The sequence below is a fragment of the Bradysia coprophila genome (assembly GCF_014529535.1).
Source record: "Bradysia coprophila strain Holo2 chromosome IV unlocalized genomic scaffold, BU_Bcop_v1 contig_84, whole genome shotgun sequence".
Lineage (NCBI taxonomy): Eukaryota > Metazoa > Arthropoda > Insecta > Diptera > Sciaridae > Bradysia > Bradysia coprophila.
Genome location: NW_023503376.1, coordinates 5,330,704 through 5,351,825, shown reverse-complemented (window position 1 = coordinate 5,351,825; position 21,122 = coordinate 5,330,704). Strand labels below are relative to the sequence as shown.

Sequence of the window (21,122 nt, the reverse complement as noted above, 5' to 3'; positions counted from 1 at the left end):
GGCGATTATTTATTCCGAAAAGACTTTTATGTGTCATTTATTGTTGTCTATGCTAGAAAAAAAAATCAACGAGTGTGAACTTTGCGGCCAGAGCGAAGTGAGGGCCGTAATCACACGAGTTTCATACTTAATTCATGATCAAATAAGGCCGAGTTTCAGTAGATTTAATTGCTAAAAAAATTCTCATAATTTAGAAAATTTAAACGAACGTGAGCTTTACAGCCAGAGCAAAGCGAGGCTTTCCACAATTTTTTTTTATCAACTAGGACTGAAATTCATGAGGCTTAGGTTAGTAAATCGAAAGTATTTGAGTAACAATCTAGACTTTATTTCGAAAAGATTTTTTTGAGTGATTTCGTGGTAGTTGTTTGTATACAAAAAATTGAACAAGTGTGGACTTTGCGGCCAGAGCGAAGCGAGGGCCGTAATCCACACGAGTTTAATGTTTTTTCAATACATAATCAAGAAATATTTTCACTACCGTTTATAGCAGACAATGGGACTTTCTGAAAAAAAAATGGAATATAATAAAGCGAATGCGCAATTTATAAGAAAATAAGAAGCGCGCAGATTCTCGTGAATTTAAGATTTCGTAACTTGACAGTTGTCATCTTAAAAGTTACGAATCGTATGGACATTAAGGTGACAACTGAAATTCTTAAATTCACGAGAATCGGCGCCCAGAGTGCAGATTGTCGTATTTTCGTAACTTTAAAGAATTCGTAACTTGACAGTTCTTGTAGGATTTTATACACGCAACCGTCAAGTTACGAATATTTATTGAGACAGTCAAGGGACCTGATCCACCCATAAGGTGGGGCCTAGTACTTTATAGACTCACGTAGTCGATAGAATCATTCCATATGATTGGCCAAAAAATAATTTCAAAAATTTGCGCAAATATTTTCCAACAAGTGCGTTTGAGTGTAAGACTGATGGTGTCACGAAACTTTCTTAATCAGCTGGTTATCTTGTTTTGTTTATGTTTACTCTCGAACAAAGCTATAGTTCATACGAGACCACTAAATCTGTTGTCGGGTTTGTTGAGCTATACATCTCAGGAAATTATTTCGTAGTTTTTTTCATTTACACAGTTTAAAATTTTGTGTTTATTACGATAATTTTTTGTCATTTCTTATATAAACGTTTTAGAAACGGCAAGCGTAACTGGAGTAAAATCTGTTACTTCAATTGTGTAAACGATAACCTGGTGTTTCGTACAAAATCTATCACTTCGATATTTTTATCATAAATCAATTTATCGCTTTAAAAGAGACCACTAGCTCATTCATCTTATCGTTATCGAAAGCTGATGACTAACCGTTTCTATAAGGTTGATGATCTAGCAAAGTGTGAAGTGTCTATAATCGTGTAGCGTATTCAATTGTTCAAGGAAATTATGCTTTCTAAACGCGCGCACAATTTTGATGTTGATCTGGACTATATTAATACATATTCTGTGAACCGTGCGCTACGTGATCCATACGATGCCAAAAGTAATCCGAATGTAAGTAAATTGTCAAAATTAAAAAGAAAAACTCGGGGAAAATCAAGTCATATAGATCCAAAGGATCATTGTACCTTCCAGTAGTTGATACACATAGGTAGACGGATCAAAATACGATAATCGAATTGCAAATCAAAAATTTAACAATTATGATCAAAGCTTGGTAAAAACTGTAATGACTTCGCTCGAGATTGTAGTGTTTATGTTGAACATACACCTTACGCTGCTATTGTGTTACAACGGAATCAAAGACAGGACATCTCGGATTTAGCCATATTTTTATGATATTCATTAACCTTTCACAGACAACACGCATAAAAACAGTTTTACGTATCTATTACTTCATTTGATCTGAGTATTTTAAAAATTTGATTTCAAATCTTTTACTTCATTTTATTGAACATGCATTTTGCTATATAACACCACATTATGCAGAGCTTGTCGCTTATGATTGAATTTGTTATCGACCACAGATGATGATAGGTATCGTGGGGGCAATTGCAGTATTTGTTGCTCTGCTACCTCTTATTGGAATGATCTAGCTTCAACCCATTTATTTGGTTAAGGTAGATTATTGTTTTACCTCTCAAATATTCGAATTAAATAAAACTTGATCTTATCAATATCAAGTCAAATATGATCCAGCAGATAATATGGAAGACAGACTCGCGGTATTATAAATAAAAGTAGAAACATACCAAGACAACTGAGGTTTACATGTTTTTATGGTGTCATTAGCATAAGTTAGTTATTTATGATCCAATTTTTAGCTCTATGCAGTAAGAAATTGTCGAGGCTGACAATTTTAAACTAATGTCTCCCAAGGTTTCAATAGGCGTATAATGGAAAAATGTATCACTCGCTGAGAATTTTATTTATTAGCTCTGATAAACTCTGACTGGATTCGAGCTAACACCAGTCGAACGTCTATCAGATATATATGATTCACTTGCTACTCTTCCTGGCAATATTTCGTTGGTAATATCTTCGGATGAAAAACAGGACGGCATTCAACCCCATTTCACAAAAATACCGACCAACTGAATTCTCGTACCACTTTAACGTTAAACACAACCATCGAACTGATAGCTGATCCCATTTGTTGAGAACAGAAAGTTCGCCATCATGTAAATGGACTTTCCAGTCGCTGGAGTCTGTCGATTTCATTATCCAATGAAATTTCTTGTCAGCAATTTCAATACTTTCATCGTTGTGCTTCAAAGACAAATTGTTATTATGAACGTCCTTGTGGTTAGCGGGTATTTCAATGAGCACACTCTTCTTGGGTAGCGTAACAGGGATCCCATCACGGAAAAGGATGTCGTAGATTTTCAACAAATCACTTTTGTTCGTATGGAGCATTTTCACCACTTCATTTGCGCTAGACAATTCTTCGGCGTTGAACATTTGTTTGCAAATTGTTTCTTTCGATAGGTCTACGTTGTGTTGATAACCAGGAACTCCAACAATTCGTTTCACGAGAAACATTTGGACATCGTACGACATGTGCGGCATAAACCTTGATAGTCCTTTGCATAGGGCCGACGTCATTTCTTTGAATTTTGGTGTTTCCAATTGTATAATTGGTATGAAAATGTATCGGATCATGATCAGGCAAATTATTTCGACTGTTTCGATGTCGAAGAGGCACATGTTGTATTCGTCATCGACGCCGAGCATGTGGCCAATTACAGCCCAGAAATGAATGAAGCCCTCCCGATCAGCCTTGTTGTCGCACTGAATTCCAAGGAACTGAGGACGAACCAGGGCGAATCTAATAATCGACAATTATTTTATTGATCAGGTTTTTGGCTCGATGTGCGGAAACTATGTTCTGGGATTTTACATTAGGGGTAAACCATTGTGGTTCGTAAAGGTCGTGAGTATGAAAATTCTGTTAACTTTTGACATTTCTCCCATATATTTTATGTCAAAGCTCTACGAAATCATCATACTCTCGAACTTTACGAACCATGGTTTACGAATGGTTTACCCCTATTATTCAAAGTCCATGCTAGTACCCATTTTTACCGAACATTACCCTACCTACCCTACAACACAGAAACAACTTAATGCAAAGACATACAAGATTTTGAGAGACTGTCTTTTGCATCTCTTTTGCACCAAGTTTTTTAGTGTAGCACTGTTGTCTTTCTAATTTTTCTTACCCCATAAAGCCAAATGTTGTCAAAGCTAATTCAGTTTGAGTAATAGATCCGATTTTCTTCTTATCAGCACCGTTCGACGCATTTAAGTGCATTTTCCGAACTCTGTTCAACGAAGCCCATGATCTAAAAATCATTTCAATTAAACTTACAAATAACATCGAATCACAGTCAGTAAATACTTTGAACCTGGTCGCAAATCATCTTCATACCAGGACAACATATGCACTATTGTCGATATATATCTATTCTTAGCTGTTTCAGGCGTGCTTGACCTGCCGGTTGAGTCTAGGACATCCAGCCCTTTAGGGTCAGCAAGGAGAGTAAAAAGACCATATAAGTTAGAAGTTAGCATTCCGAATCGATTGTCCATAAAATACTTTTGGCCTCTGAAATTCGATAGTCGTACTGTAAAGTTACCGACTCAAACTTTTTGAGGGATTCTTTTGAAAACATGCCTACCGAAATCGGACGCATTTTCATCGAACTTTTTGATTATGAGCTCTGAAAGGTGTTGGGCTACATATCAAAAAGTACGCTGAAAAATGCACGTACGACTTAGGTATGTTTTCAAAAGGATCGCTCTCTACGATCAATTACCGTCTGAAATTTTCTTCATCATACCATTTGGGCAACGTTACATGAATGTTGTTACCATTGCCCATGTCACACGGTTTAAATGATGCATATTTCACCATGTTTATCATGTACTGCTTTGCTCCTGAATAAAAGTAAAAGTATAATTAACGGTGAGGCGACATAACTACACGGTCAATATCGTCAGGAACGATATTATCGTTTTTTAGACGATAGTATCGTCTAAAAAACGATAGTATCGTTTTTTGGACGATAGTATCGTTTTTTAGACGATAGTATCGTCCAAAAAACGATAGTATCGTTTTTTAGACGATAGTATCGTCCAAAAAACGATAGTATCGTTTTTTAGACGATACTATCGTCTAAAAAACGATAATATCGTCTAAAAAACGATAATATCGTCTAAAAAACGATAATATCGTCTAAAAAAATTTCATCCAGGACGATAATATCGTCTAAAATTATAAATTTTAAAATATTTTCAGGACGATATTATCGTTTTCTTGACGTTTTTAAACGATAATATCGTTTTTTTGGACGATACTATCGTTTTTTTGGACGATACTATCGTTTTTTTGATGATACTATCGTCTAAAAAACGATATTATCGTTCAAAAAACGATAATATCGTTTTTTTGACGATAATATCGTCCTGGATGAAAATATCTTTTAGGCTTTTTAGGTACAATCTAAGTTGGTATTCATTTCGTAAAAAGATGAATTATTTAGGGACGAACTAAACGCCTTTTTTAAACACTGATGTGTAGGTGATTTCCTCTGACAATTGTTTTTTGATATTTTGGAAGAGAATTCGGTTCTTGCTGCACCTCTGAGTAAAATTAAGTCCTGGACAATATTACCACCCAAAACTAAACGATAATATCGTCCTGGGCGATATTATCGTTTTTTTAAACGATAGTATCGTGCTGGACGATATTATCATTTAAGAAAACGATAATATCGCCCAGGACGATATTATCGTACAGAAAACGAAAATATCCATTAGATTTTCTAGAACGGTAATATCGTCCAGAAAACGATAGTATCGTTTTCCGAACGATAATATCGTCCAGAAAACGATACTATCGTCCAGACAATATTTTAGAATTTTCCAATTTAGACGATATTATCGTCCTGGATGAAAATTTTTTGGACGATAATATCGTTTTTTTGGACGATAGTATCGTCTAAAAAACGATATTATCGTTTTTTAGACGATAGTATCGTTTTTTAGATGATAGTATCGTCCAAAAAAACGATAATATCGTTCCTGACGATATTGACGGTGTCGAAATGTCCCGCCACCATAATTAACTGGAGATGAGCACGGGTTACCCGAGTTCTTTTGAGTTCGGCTATTCGAACATCTGTTTTAAAAGCGGCTGATAGCAGCGAAACACTAACGTTCGATCTCTTTTAGATAAGGTCATAGCTACGGCCGGCGACTTTCAAATGAGTGACGCATTTTGTTTCAGCTGATCCACTCATACAAACAAATGTGCTAATACATGTTTATATGATAGGACAATGTACAGTCATGTGTGTAGAAATGGTAAAATCGTTTAAAGTCCAAGAAACATTTTTGTTTGTATGTGTGGATCAGCTGAAACTGATTGACTCGCAGCGCGAGATGTGAAAAGTAAAAAATGTCCCTTTAGTCATAGCCATCAGGAATATGCTTGAAGTGTCTCAATGCAAGTTGCAACGTCCTTAGGATTTTTATATTTAACAAGGAAAATTTACAAACCCCTCAAGGGGAAAATGGGCTCCAAAACCCAAAAAACCAACAAAAATTTTTCTTGGTTTTTCAAAAGTCTACTGTTACTGTTGGGTAATTCGGGACATAAAGGGGTCGCAAAGTGACGTACTGATGCAAAAATAGATTTATGAATGTGGCAGTAACGTTTTGGAACACTGTGGGCGCTGCTAGCTTTAACACTTGTTAGTAAAAAAAACAATTTTTGATACGGAACAGTGCTGAGCTTCGGTAGTAGATTTGTAAAAAGATATAAAAATTCGTGAACTCACTCAGTTCTGCTGGAGACAGTATTGGTTGCACTTCGACCATCTTATCTAAAGAGCTTTGATAATTTTCTCCAAAACTGGACCAGATCTACCTTTATATTAATCAAAACAGAAAACAAAACACAATTCTGAAACAAAGCTTCTGAAAATCGTTAGGAATAGATAAACAACACATCGATTTAAAAACACCTGCTAAGCCCACTATTTACTACAACAGTCTGACTCTATCGTTGTACTAACTCTACTGATGAACTCATATTCATTCTCAGTTTCTCTTCTCTTCACAAAAATCATACAGGAAAAATGATTTTTCAAATTTTGATTAACGTTTCGTGAGGTTTGGAACGCGATCTTGACTAACGTTACTATCACGGTCGCTATTTAATGTTTTACGATAGTAACCAATTTTGTTGTTAGTCACACGACGATCGACGTATAAAATATGCGTTCGACACCACTCAGACTTTTATTGCTAATGGAAGAAGTTTATATTTACAAAACCGCACATAACAATTCACGAGCACATTACAATTGCGTATTGTGACTGTGAGATAATTCTTACCTTAAGTTTAGTAAAGTCAAAAATATCGACTATCAGTATGATAAGTTATCGGATAACTCATATTTTCTTGCTGCATACCAACACATTCTCGAAGCAGCATAATATCAAACTCTTTAAATTTAGACAACCAGTACTGTTATGCTCGCTGGCCTGTAATTGATCATGACCTTTGCCAGTAGGCTATTGGATATTTAATTCCCTTGACTGAAAGTCAAGGGTCTTATGCCAGAAAATACCCTAAAATGTTAGTAACCATACAGTGTATGAAAAATTATCAAAACTTTAATTGTTTGAAATAATTTTTTTTTTGTCACGACGATAACTTGAGTAATTCTTAACCGATTTTGATGATTTTTTTTTAATCGACGAGGAATGGGATTCCTGAGGTTAATTTCAAAGATGGGCCATGTCGGGATAAGGTTCTGGAAACTATTCCAGAAAAACAGGATTTTACTCTGTTGATAATTGATAATACATGTTAATTGAAAATTAATATTGATAATTTAATGTGATGTGACATTTTATGAAATGTTATGAGAAACGTAATTGTTTGTAATCTATTTGTCACGACTTGAGATGACTTGAGTCATTCTTAACCGATTTTAATAAAATTTGTTTTAATCGACGAGGAATGGAATTCAAAGATGGGCCATGTCGGGCCTAAGGATCTGACAGCTATTCCAGAAAAATTCATTTTACGCTGCTTATAATTGATAATTGATAATTATTGGTAATTGATAATTCCCTTCACTGAAATGTTTGTAACCACACAAAGATAGTTGGAAGATAGGTCATGTGGGCCTAAGTATCTGGAAACTATTGCAGAAAAACAGGATTTTACAAGTCTTATTCCCTTGACTGGCAGAAAATAGTGAAAAATTTTGGTTCCTAAAATTATACATCTGACATTTGGAATGTTAAGTTCGACGATAAGCTATGTGTGATCAACGCTTCGGAAGTTACCCCAAAAAATAGAAATGCAATGTAATAAATGAACAATATCATTGATATTCGATTATTGGTATTTGATAATTGATAGTTGATTTTTATATTTGATAATTAACAAGCAGCATATATCTATACAGTGAGTATATAGTATTACAAAAGTCAAGCAATTCTAACATTAGGCAACTTCGACGAGTGTGAAGGTTACGGCCCGAGCGAAGCGAGGGTCGTAATTCACACGAGTTGCGGTATCATATTGCAATATTAGACAGCTCGGCCTTGCGAGAAGTTTGCGATTAGACCAAACCTAATATTAGACAACTGACGAGTGTGAAGTTTGCGGCCCGAGCGAAACGAGGGTCGTAATTCACACGAGTTTCGGTATCGTATTGCAATATTAGACAGCTCGGACAAGCGAGAAGTTTGCGATTAGACCAAACCTAATATTAGACAACTCTGACGAGTGTGAAGTTTGCGGTCCGAGCGAAGCGAGGGTCGTAATTCACACGAGTTGCGGTATCGTATTGCAATATTAGACAGCTCGGACGAGCGAGCAGTTTGCGGCAAAGTATCAAGCAGAGTAATAGAAAAAATAAAGCAGTTAATTTTGGCGGTGTCAAATGTCATTTTGATTTGGTAAGATTTTTACACTCGTAAAATTGCGATGAGAGCCAACGTATATTTGAAAAATAGGCACGAACGTTCTTTCAATGAAAATGTGATCACTGAAAAAGGCTTTAAAACACAATAGAATTTCATTGTGTCTTTATCGGATGCGCTTCTTTGTCACGTTGTAGACGATTAATCTGATATGAGATGAAAAAATCAGTTAAAATAAATTAAGATATTTATAATAGTGTAATATAATTGGTTAATTATTTTTGGAAAAATTATCAGTCAAGGGACCCGACCCGCCCAACAGGTGGGACCTAGTTAAATTCTACGTTATCCACATGCGCTGACATGGATATCAGGTCTTCTTAACATGTACCTATCCTCATCATTAGATCTAACGGAAGATTATTTGCTAACTCTATTACTGTAGTAGCATTGTAAATATCTAAATGATATTATTACAATTGACTCCACTAATAAATGTCGCATGCAGTGGCAGCAATGTCAATAACATATCACACCTGTGCTGGCATATCACTAGCTCCTAGCAATTACACTGAATCAACAAGCGTATTTGGAGGCTTTATATGGCGAATATTTTCTATATTATTGCTAGGAGCAGTGCTATGATGCTGGTCATCGCGTGCACTTAATTATTATTTGTTTACATTGATTGAATCTATACTACTATTATGGCTGTAGGTTGGATCTCTATAGTAGAAAAAATAAAATTTTAATTCTATTGGAATTTTTTTCACATGATACTCGTGATACTCGTTCTCTGCATAGCATACCAGACATTTTTTTAATTATTACTTCTTTTATTTTCCTAGTTTTATGCCCGTTCATATATTTTACAGTTGTGGTACTTAATTGCTAGAAGTATTGTACAACAGTGAAATATACTCGTGGAATACAAATTGATGAGCAATTAATTTAGACATAAAATTAGATATCACTGACACGTGCTATTCTCAGACTGAATTAGAAGAGAAGATGCAATTGACGTTAATAAGATTGTGAGTTTGGATTCCATACTGGGATGGTATATCTGATTGTGTCAAATACTAGACTATCTGTTCATCTGTCTAAGAACTTTATAGTTAGGCAATAGAGATGAACGGGCTACCCGAACCTGTTAACAAAAAACCGGCCCGACGCGAACCCAACACGCCCCGATTTAATATTTATATTAGTGTATCGGTTTGAGTTAAATTTCGAAAATTTAATTTGCGTCGGTTTTCTGAATCACCAGCGTCGATTATTGAATATATTTTCAATTGATATTTCGACCCAACATCAATTTTGTCGGGATTATGAGCACTCGTGTATCAAAAATGTAATTCTGGTTGGCTTCGAGTCGCCACATTGTTTAAAAAATCCGAGTCACGCTGTGGACTGAAACATCAGGAACAAATCAACCAATTTTCGTGAATATTTTTTTGTCGCAATAGTATACAAAGAAGTCCGATGCCCCTTACGTCGCGGCTCTGGCACTGGCCAAAAAAATATTTCAAAAATCATGAGTTTTATCGTTTAGTATCAAGAAAGGTAATTTCAGTGGCTTTCAAACAGGCTACATCTTGCTATGCTTCGACTTCCCTTCCCTGTGAACTTTTATGGCCATTCAAAGTCAGCCTATTATCCTAAAATTATGCTTTAAGTCCAGTTGCAGTGGCGACAGTGACGAATATCGTTAAACTAATGTCTGTGAAGTACCTGCGAACTTGAACCTGCGAATTCTACATTATAGTCCAGTCGTTGTGACGATCATTTTACATGACTTTCTGCTGATGAAAGTTTTGAGAATTCGCAGGTTCAAACCTGCGAAAAAAAATTCACAAGTTCAAATTCGCAGCTTCAAACCTGCCAAAAAACCAACGCAGAACCAAAAGGAAAGTTGGAAGGTCTTGTTAAAAAATCGCAGGTTCAAAATGGAAATTGGGCGGTTTAGTCAATAAATCGTAGTTTTAAACCTTCGAAAAAAAATTCGTTCGTTCACACATTTGGATTAATTCGCAGGTTCAAACCTGCGGAAAAAAATTCAAAGTCGCAGTTTTAAACCTGCCAAAAGACCATCGCGGGACCAAAAGCGAAGTTGGAAGGTCTGAATTGAAACTTTTTTAAACATTGACAACCTTGTTGGTAGCCTCATCGTTATCATGCCCGCACGTTAGTAAGCGGGCGTGACACAAGTCCACTACCAAAAATGTTTTAACAAATTTCTTTTGAGGACGGCGGAGCATATTAGGATATCTGGAATCTAGGAGTCCATACGAGTTCAACGAGCTATCACACAATCACACGTTACTGCAGCTTCAAAATTGGCCGAGATATTGAACTTCGAAATATTGATGTTTGTATGAAAATAAGCCAAATTTTGTTTTTTCAGATAACTGAAATCGCCTACGTTAGTTAGTTACTTAGTTCCTATGGAAAAGTGGATCCAGCAACTCCTAAACGTTTCTATAGATTTTCCTTAAATTTTGGTTATAGGCTAATAATGGCCCAAAAATAAGAATGGAATTTTCAAAAGTTAGAAAAAGCCAATATCTTGGGAGCTGGAGCTCTTCAAAGTCTCCATACAACTGCCATATAAAAGCCAATTTATATGTGTGCGTGTGAGTTGTATATTTTGTTGCATGATATGGATGGTAATGTGGTGAATGGTGTGGGTTGTTTTGGGATGTATTTCTTGTAGGGAATTGTTGGGATCATTAAGTATTAACTTTCACTAGGTCGGTTCCCAAATTTTGGAATGACAGATGATTCCTCTGGCACTTCCTAACTTCCATCGGATTTTTTGATGGATTTGGGTTATATTCGACATTAGTGAGGTGTTCCAAAGTTGGTTCCCAAATTTTGGGATGACAGATGATTCCTCTGGCACTTCCTAACTTCCATCGGATTTTTTGATGGATTTGGGTTATATTCGACATTAGTGAGGTGTTCCAAAGTTGGTTCCCAAATTTTGGGATGACAGATGATTCCTCTGGCACTTCCTAACTTCCATCGGATTTTTTGATGGATTTGAGTTATATTCGACATTAGTGAGGTGTTCCAAAGTTGGTTCCCAAATTTTGGGATGACAGATGATTCCTCTGGCACTTCCTAACTTCCATCGGATTTTTTGATGGATTTGGGTTATATTCGACATTAGTGAGGTGTTCCAAAGGTGGTTCTTAAATTTTGGGATGACAGATGATTCCTCTGGCACTTCCTAACTTCCATCGGATTTTTTAATGGATTTGGGTTATATTAGACATTAGTGAGGTGTACCAAGATTGGTTTCTAGATTTTGGAATTCAGACTGATTTATCTAGAATTTTTTAATTTCCATAAGGTTTTTTGATATTGTCGAAATGACATACTTACAAAAATGGTGATATCAGTCAAAAAACCCTTAAAGGGTAAATGTGCCGCAAGTCCTTTATCTTACTTACAAAATAACTGATATCGCTGAGGGTGACGCATTGTGCGTCGTACGCAAAAGTTTTATCAACAAAAATTGACCCAAAAAATTTGTGAAAGAAAATTTTACAAAAAGAAATTTGCGTCACAAGTGGCAGATGATTCGGTTTTCTTCCGTTTAAATTCTTTCAGTACATTTTTCAACCATTTTCCAAACAATACGTTCCTCAACATCTGCCACTTGTGACGCAAATTTCTTTTTGTAAAATTTTCTTTCACAAATTTTTTGGGTTAATTTTTGTTGATAAAACTTTTGCGTACGACGCACAATGCGTCATCCTCAGCGATATCAGTTATTTTGTAAGTGAGATAAAGGACTTGCGTCACATTTACCCTTTAAGTCCAGAGAGGACATGTTAAGCCGGCACTAAAATTTGATAAGTTTAGTGGTACAACATTTTTATTACTCAAAATGTTCTCTTTCAAAATCGTAATTTTGTGATCAACTTTTCACCTGTTCTATCGGAACCTACGCATCTTTAATCTTTCAAAAACTGCTTGTGTTCAAATACCGCATAGGTCAAAGATTTTATGGTTAGGACATTGACAATTATGTTTTGCGAACAGTGAGTGATAACATCATCAAAATCATGCTCGCTCAATTTCAATAAGAATGTCCTTATATGTCATACAACCCTGTTTCAAATTTTTCGAGCTCGCGCTTACAAATTAATAGTATATTACAGGAGAGACCATGTAAGTGGTCAATAGACCGTGTGAAGTATAAATAATTTATTTTTAATTGATTTAAATTATTATTCTGTAGAACAAAAGTGTAAACAGAATATCTGAAAAATTTATGCTTGATTTTATATCTCACTTTAAAAGATGTAATTTGAATGAAATTAAAGGGATATGCGAACCATTCTAATTCAATTCAATTTCAATTCAATTTATTCAATAATTAAGAACAAAAAGGAGGATCCTTATACAAATGTTCTGCGCGAAAAACAAAAAATAGCAAATTTACAAATTAATTAAACGACATATATAAAAAGAGAAAAAGTCGTGTCAAAAACGAACTATATAAACGGAAAGTAGACGTTAGAGTTTGGTTACAGCAGAAGAAAATAAACAAAAAAAAGAACAAAAATTAAATAAAAACTAAATTGACTCACATTAACACGCACCGGATAGTCACACCAACTCGCTTGCAAAATCCTAGAAATAAAACAGTAAAAAGGAAACGTAAAAGAGACAAAAGACTCTGATCACATGGGTGGCAGCACGCCCAAGCAACACCCAATCGAAATCTACAACGACGTAAAATATGCCATACTAGCGTCATTAAACTTCGCCACCGATGGTAGCCCCCTAATATGGACCGGAATAGAGTTATAATCGGCCACTTTATTTATTTATTCCAATGGCTTGTAAACCACAAAATACAAACAAAAGCACAATACAACAAAATGTTGTATCGACAATGTAAAAACAATTCAAAATTCTTATCCATCCGGCCAGCATGATTTCAAATGACAAGTTCCACTGATGGTCACAGATTTCCTGACTGGGAGATCTCCGGAGAAATGTTCAGCCATATTCGAATGGGATACGAGACCATGTGAAACGATGACAAAATAATTACTTGAAGAGATGTGTACGGTGAAACATCGGCCACTGACCGAACGAAAAAAGAGCGGTTGTACTGAACCGAAGAATGTCTGGGTAGCACGTAATTCCGACTGCGCACCGAGCTACCGACACAAAGCCTCTCGTAAAGAAAACCAGGCTCCCGCCGTTTCGCCACATTATAGATGACGGCACAACACCGCAGCCTGAGGTAGGTCATCAAAGAACACCCAAGGACATCATTATCGTAGCCACGAGTACTGTCGTAGCGTCTCAAGCGATAAACAAAACGCAAACATGCAGAAAATGCTCCTTCTAACGACCGAATAGAAGAAGCAGAAAGGTTGGTTGAATAGACTGAATCCCCATACGTAAAGGCAGGTAAGACAAGAGACTTAACCAGCATAATCCGAGTCTTTTGAGAGAAAAGATGACTGCTCTGCCACAGACTACGAAGCCTTCCAAAGACTTTCGAGCAAACATCGCTTACTTGATCCGTAAACGTCATTTTTTTGTCCATAATAAGTCCAAGGTTCTGCACTTTATCAACATAGGGGATAACAATACCATTCAACAAGACACGAGGGATAAGACTCGGGGAGGGAAGCCCATGACTTGTTTCAGAGAAAATAATGGCTTGCGATTTTTTCGCATTTAACTTCAAACCGTTCTCTCTTGCCCAGCGACCGACAGCATAAAGGTCCTGGTTGATTCTGAAAACGCCCTCATTAATCTTACTCTTGGCACATGAAAGGAATAATTGCACATCATCTGCAAACATATGGTGAAGGGCAGCTTTGAGGCAGCTGGGCAGATCATTGATGTACATAGAGAACAGCAGTGGGCCAAGGACAGATCCTTGGGGAATACCGACATCGATCTCACTAAGCTCGGAAAAATGATCACCAATGCATACACATTGGAAACGCCCAGAAAGATAGCTACGAACAAGAGACACAGCAGACGAAGAGAAGCCAAACTTGGAACGCAACTTATACAGGAGTCTACCGTGATTCAGGGAATCAAATGCCTTGGAAAAGTCAAGCAGCACCATAATTGACAGAAATTTCTTCTCGAATGACTTCCTGATTTCATCAGAGACACGCAACAAGGTGGCATTCGTACTATGGCACGCACGAAAGCCGGACTGGAAGTCGTCCTGCAAACGATTCACTTTCAGATAAGAGGTCAGCTGCTCTTTTGCCAGAACCTCGAAAACCTTTGACAAGCAAGGTAGAATACTGATTGGCCGAAAATCATCAAGACCACGAGACCTGGTCTTTTTGTGAACCGGTAGCACTTTCGACAGTTTCCATGCCCGTGGAACAGATGACGACGTAAAGCAGTGATTAACAATGTGAGTCAGGACCGGCAACACCACTGGCAAGATCATCTTTACAAACACAAGAGGAATGTTGTCCAAGCCTAGAGAATTCGATCGTATGGAGTTTACCGCTCTAATAACATCCAGACTGGTGACGTTCGTGAAACTGAAGGCAGACCCACAATAAAGATTACCATCACTATTCCCTGGGGCAATGGGATCGCTACCAATAGGGGAGGTTAGGTGGTCATTAAACTCACTTGCGGTGAAACTAGGCTTCACATCGCGTGACGACACAGCTCCAATTTCACGGAGGTTACGCCACAGGGCCCTAGAGCCAAGCTTAGGATAAAAAATAATTCATTATAATTGGATTCTTACTAAGATTCTAATAAGTGGGATGGCATCGGGATGGCAACAATATTTTTCAATAATTTCTATTAAAAAAATTAAATATTTTTTTCAATGGTTTTCATAGTAAATCTTCTTTTTATTGAAATATGAAACTTTTTTCTCTATTACAGTAATATTTGTACAGTAAGTTTGTAATATTTTATTACAGTTTTTATGTCAAAGTTGACCTGTGATGAGAAATATCTGTTCATCCCATCACATCATCGTAGAGGCATACTTACCGACTTAACATTCCATCTCATCATCATCAGACTCTACTTTTTGGTTGACCATATAATGAAAGTAATCAAGCAATCTACCGAAAACATGTTTTTCTTCGACGAAGGCTTGATATTACCAAGGCTGTAAGCTTTGGACCTCAAAGTTTACAGCATTGTATTTTACTCGCTAAGAATTTTTTGGTAATGGAATGGAACTTCACGGTAATAGAATGTATTTTCAAATGAACATGCGATTTTTTTTCGCAGGTTTGAACCTGCGAATTTGGAACGCGCGAATTTTAACCAAACCACCCGATTTCAGACCAAAACTTGCAAATTTTGTGTTTTTGTTTTTCGCAGGTTCAAACCTGCGAATTTTTTATTTCGCAGTTTCAAACCTGCGAATTTTTTGTAATTTCTAAAATCACTAAAAATTCATGTAAAATTATCGTCACAACGACCGGACTATAATGTAGAATTCGCAGGTTCAAGTTCGCAGGTACTTCACAGACATGTTAAACTATATGTTATTCGAAGCTACTAAACCTACCTTTCTAATCACTGACGCCACTGATAAATGTGGTTACTACAACGTTCCCAGTAAATATAGTAGAAAACCAACTGAATACATTACTGTTACGCCCGTTAAGCCCTATTCAAATATAATGGTAGTATGTAGTGAAACTGTGAAACTATGACGACTTTAGTTAGTTTGAAGAAAAAACCTCCTTGCTTTAACGACATTTTTTTTAACTCTGGCTTCAACTCCTATTTAAATTACAATACAACTTCAAACGTCTTACCCACATTTAGGGAATCATTAATTTCGGAACGGCTGTAAATGGACTGATGGATGAAGTATGGCTGAACAGATTTCACGAAATTGAACCATTCAAAGTGGACCAGAGTCATTTTCGCTACTATCAATTTTGGGGTACCAATGACTTCTTGCAAGAATTAGCGTCATTTATGACAAAATGTTTTAAGCCATGGAAGGCGGAAATCAGCATGGAAAACGTAAGTTGACTGGAGATCCTTCAAAACCTTTTACATGCTTATGCCCGGTAAAGTGTACTTTACATCACTGTTTGTGACAGGGAAAATGCACCTACCGTCCACAAACATGTAAAATGTGTTACGTCACTGCTTGTAAATGCTTGCTTAGGCACGTGTGATTACTCCACTCGCCTTCGGCTCGGTATGCAAACCTCACACTTGCCTAAACAAATATTTACAAAAAGTGACGTAACATACTATTACAAACCTCATGAATAGAAGGTCGCATTGGCAGTCGTGACCATTAATGAAGGATGTCGTAATGTATCATTTTCGGCTCATTGTCGCTTGTAACAATCGTCGTCTTCTAGTTACTCATTTTCAACGGGGCCTTGTTAACACTGGATCTTTTGGGATGTCTACTTGGCGATGCAAATGATGTTTTCTTATGTCCTTCACCTGCATATCCGAGTTATTTTCATGCTTGTGTTCAACGATGGGATATAGAGATGGTCACCGTTCCACTGAAAGTCGTCGAACCATCTAAGGTAACATAGTGCTTTGTGAATGTAACATCGTAATTTCCTGATCAACTATAATCTTCCTCGATCTGAGAACTTATCATGAAGTCAAATTTACTCATAGGAAACCGATTTAGATGTACACTTTGAACTGACGCTTGAGGACATCGAAAAAGTGTTTGTTGAAGAATGTGCCAAGGGTAAAAATGTTAGAGCATTTCTACTGAATAATCCACAGAATCCTTTGGGTAAAGTTTTTGATAGACAACTCGTTGTGGATATCATGAAGTTTTGTCAAAGGTAATAGAAAATCGTACCAATTTCCCGTCCTTCTTCGTTGGTTGGTCCTTCTCGTCCTGTCCTTCTTACTCAACAACTTTAATTTGTTTCCTACACAGAAACGGTCTACATTTGATAGTTGATGAAATGTATGCTTTGTCTGCATTCGACACGGAAACTGATTACAATTCTGTTCTATCCATGAACACGGACGATTTTATTCAACCAGACATGTTACATGTGATTTGGGGTTTCAGTAAGGTGCTGAGTGTAAGGTGACGTGTTATAAGAGTCGCAACCAATGGAATTTTTTTTACAGGATCTCTGTTTGGTCAGCTATCGCACAGGAGTTTTACATACCCGGAATGAACCTCTAAAGTTGAACTTAAAATCTATGGCAGCATTCCAAGCTTCATCTGTACCAACCATGGTAATTCTCAGGAACATACTTAAGGACCATGGTAATCACGATAAAGCATGAGTGGTGGTGGTTTTAGCCTGAGTCTCAAATATTATTACAGAATGGTTTCATGGCACCTTCTTCCCGGAAAATCACAAAAAATTACGTCAGGCCTATTCGAATGCAAAGAACAAATTCGCCAGTAAAGGTATTCGAACGACTTGCTCATCTGCGGGATTCTTTTTCCTAGCTGATTTTCGGTCATTCATTGTTCCATTGACCGATGATAATTGCCACGGTAAGTCGCGAGATAATTTTTTGACGAACGTCGCAGAGGTATTTTTGTATAATTTTCTGTCTTACAGAACTGGTGAAGACATTCTACGACAATAAAGTATATCTTACACCGTATTGGGAAATGAAGGCACCAATGGGATGGTTTCGCGTAGTGTTTTCCGTTTATTCTGACGATGATTTCCAAATAGGTAAAAAGTTTTATTTCTTTCGATCAAATTTTTTTTTTACAGTTTGCATTTAACTGTCGATAGGCTTCGATCGAGTCTGCACGAGCATCGAACAGTATCAGCAAATGCGGAACAGAAAATGAAGTTTACTCTAATTGTTAATAGACAATGGGAGCACAAATAAAGTTTTTACTTTTTTACGAAAAACATATTTCTTTCGAAGCACCGACACGACGTTACAATAGTTCCAGTTTTAAGAGTCATATCGCCAAGACTTCAGGCGATTGGGGAACAAGCCGTTTCCGATTTTAATGAGTGATATCTCATTAGACCCGTACGAAGTACTGGGGTCTTATAGGTTTACGCATACGTTTGTAACACGTCGAATTGGACTCCCTGAGTAAGGGGAAACCTATTGTGGTTGTCTAGAGATGCCAAATCCGCAAAAAAAAATGTCCGTCTGTCCGTCTGTCTGTCTGCACGATAACTTGAGTAAAACGCACCCGATTTTGAAAATTCTTTTTTTTCCCGTTTGGTAATGTCAAAAGACAGGCTAAGTTCGAAGATGAGTGATTTTGGATCGACCCCTCCCGAGCTGTGGCCCAATAAGTGCTTTACGGTTTTTCGAAGATATCTCCGGACATTTAAACGCTATACTCGTAAATGATACATCGAATGAAAGATATTTACAATACCGATCGACAAAAAAAAGTTTATGGAAATCGGATGACCGACTCGTGAGTTAGACCACTTGGTGTGGAACAGGCACAGGGCGGCAAGCAGTTTTTGCTTGTAGGTCGGCCACATTTGAACATATTTCGTCTGTTTTAGCTTTATTAGATAGGTATTGACCGTACCAATCAGGGAAAAAAATTTTTATGAAATTATGTTCTCCGGAGCGTGAGCTAGGTCTCTTGGAGTGAGCTCTTATCTGGCTACTCGGAAGTACAGTGAACGTGGTGTATTTTGACAATATCTCGAGTAAATTTTGACCGAATTTCATGAATTTTTTTTTGTTTGAAAGGTATTAACGAATGTAAAGCGTCGGTACTATTTCCGGTCTCCTAACAAAATGGCTGCCGGCGGCCATATTGGATTTTAGTAAAATAGAAATATCTTGGGAAAAATGGTACTTAGATAGTTTCTGTTAACAGAGAAGTAATTTGTTATGTGTGTGGGGTTTCAGGGATTCCATATACGGACATCTATATATACCTATATACAGCTATATTGAGCTATATACAGGCATATAGAGCTATATAATAGCAAATTCATCTGTGAAATGTTTATTTATAGTGAAATATAGTTAAATATAGCGGTATATAGCTGTTTAAATAGGAATTTATGAAATGTGTCTTCGTACGGGGCTGTCTATATTGCCTCCGGCAATTTAGTTGTATATGATAACAAGGCAAAGAGTGGATAATGTAAGTGATTTTAAAGGGAGAATAGTTTTTCAGCAGAGAAGAAAATGAAGTAAGAGAAATGAAGAGTTTCACATTAAAGGCTTTTGATACGAATAGGTGTTTCGTACGGGTCGGCGTTAGCTATGTTTTTATTCGTCTTTCAATTCTAGGAAACACGTATCTTTCACTTTTTCTAAAAAAAATTGTTTTCTGCGAAAAGAGCTCAAATGTCAGAGGGTACCGAAAACAGTTTTTCGACAATAACTCAAGAAAAAATTATTTTAAATTGTTGTAATGTTGTACGAATGTTGGCCTTGGAAAGACCTACAGGTAGAGTATACGCACTGCTTGGTGCGAGTACATCCACGAGAGTTATGACTAAAAATATAGTGAATGTTTCTAGAGTACGGATTCTCTGCAGCTTCGTTGTTCCACGGAACTGAGTATGGGATGTTGTAGCTGGCCTCACCCACCATCGCTGCATATATGAATGAACCCAGTGCTTTTGTGCTGCAAGCCCACAGATGTCTTGGAAAAAAAGTTGGTGCCAAAATGCAGATTTTTTCCTCCTTTCTGAGGGCTCTACAGCTGGAACAGCATCTGGAACGGTACAACGGCAGTCATTTTTCATGGCCCTACGTTAGTGAAGGGCCGTGACGCAAGTCCGTTCACACTGAAAAATTTGACAAAAAATTTTTTCCGCAGGACTGAGGAACATATATACACGAACTTTTTGACTTTTCCCACTTTGCTCCTACTACCCCCAAAGTATTTTATTCGTAATCTGGGCCGAGATATTAAATTTCAAAACTTGGAAATTTGTATGAAGAAATGGATTTTCATACATTTTGAAATTGATGAATTTTACCAACCTTTGTTACTTTGTTACTTTGTTACAACGAAACTTTTGAATTTACCGGTGAATTTGGCTGAAATTTTCAGGGTATGTTAAGGACGTAATTCTAAGAAATTAATTTGAAGGAATTTTCTTAAAAGCTTATAATTTCGGAGCTATAAGCGTTTTGAGCCATTGAGCTATATGACCCATAACTCAGAAAATATAAAAGATAGAAAGTTCGTTTAAAAGACAAATTTATAGAGTTTCAGATTTCATTCGACACGTGTTTCATGGTTTTCCTAAAAAGTCGCTCCCAAGCTATGAGCGTTTTAAGTGCGAGCTATGTCATCCATAACTCGGAAAATACGGCAGATGGAAACCTCCCGTAAAAGACAAATTTATAGAGTTTCAGATTTCATTCGACACGTGTTTCATGGTTTTCCTAAAAAGTCGTCTATTTGGGAGCTATGAGCGTTTTAAGTGCGAGCTATGTCATCCATCACTCGGAAAATATGGCAGAAAGAAAGTTCGTTTAAAAGACAAATTTATAGAGTTTCAGATTTCATTCGACACGTGTTTCATGGTTTTCCTAAAAAGTCGTCAGCCATAACTCGGAAAATAAGGCAGATAGAAACCTGGTGTAAAAGACAAAGTTATATAGTTTTAGATTCTAGTCGATACGTGTTTCATTGTTTCCCTAAAAAGTCGCTTATTTGGGAGCTATGAGCGTTTTAAGCGCGTCAAATTTTCGATTTTCGTCAAATTTTCGATATTCGTCAATTTTTCGATTTTAGTCAAATTTTCGATTTTTATCAAAGTTT

The 21,122-nt window shown here is 36.8% G+C and overlaps 2 protein-coding genes across 5 annotated transcripts; one reads left to right on the top strand and one right to left on the bottom strand.

Moving 5' to 3' along the window:
• The first annotated feature begins 989 nt into the window (after positions 1–989).
• Positions 990–18,263, top strand: LOC119072637 (1-aminocyclopropane-1-carboxylate synthase-like protein 1). 4 transcript variants are annotated; one of them, XM_037177885.1, is made up of 10 exons: positions 9,291–9,435; positions 16,211–16,331; positions 16,385–16,414; positions 16,765–16,941; positions 17,039–17,214; positions 17,313–17,454; positions 17,513–17,654; positions 17,715–17,891; positions 17,959–18,078; positions 18,142–18,263. In XM_037177885.1, the coding sequence occupies exons 3-10, from the start codon at positions 16,406–16,408 to the stop codon at positions 18,198–18,200; spliced, it is 1,002 nt and encodes a 333-aa protein (XP_037033780.1). In that variant the 5' UTR covers positions 9,291–9,435; positions 16,211–16,331; positions 16,385–16,405; the 3' UTR covers positions 18,201–18,263. The 4 variants fall into 4 exon arrangements, with proteins under 4 accessions (XP_037033777.1, XP_037033778.1, XP_037033780.1 ...); XM_037177882.1 differs by lacking the exon at positions 9,291–9,435 and adding an exon at positions 990–1,507 and having other exon boundaries at positions 16,211–16,414; XM_037177883.1 differs by lacking the exon at positions 9,291–9,435 and adding an exon at positions 6,713–6,829 and having other exon boundaries at positions 16,211–16,414.
• LOC119072636 lies at positions 2,359–6,429 on the bottom strand. Its single transcript, XM_037177881.1, has 5 exons — positions 6,298–6,429; positions 4,273–4,393; positions 3,855–4,061; positions 3,676–3,798; positions 2,359–3,281 (listed from the first exon to the last, which is right to left on the bottom strand). The coding sequence occupies exons 1-5, from the start codon at positions 6,335–6,337 to the stop codon at positions 2,453–2,455; spliced, it is 1,320 nt and encodes a 439-aa protein (XP_037033776.1). The 5' UTR covers positions 6,338–6,429; the 3' UTR covers positions 2,359–2,452.
• Positions 18,264–21,122: the final 2,859 nt, after the last annotated feature.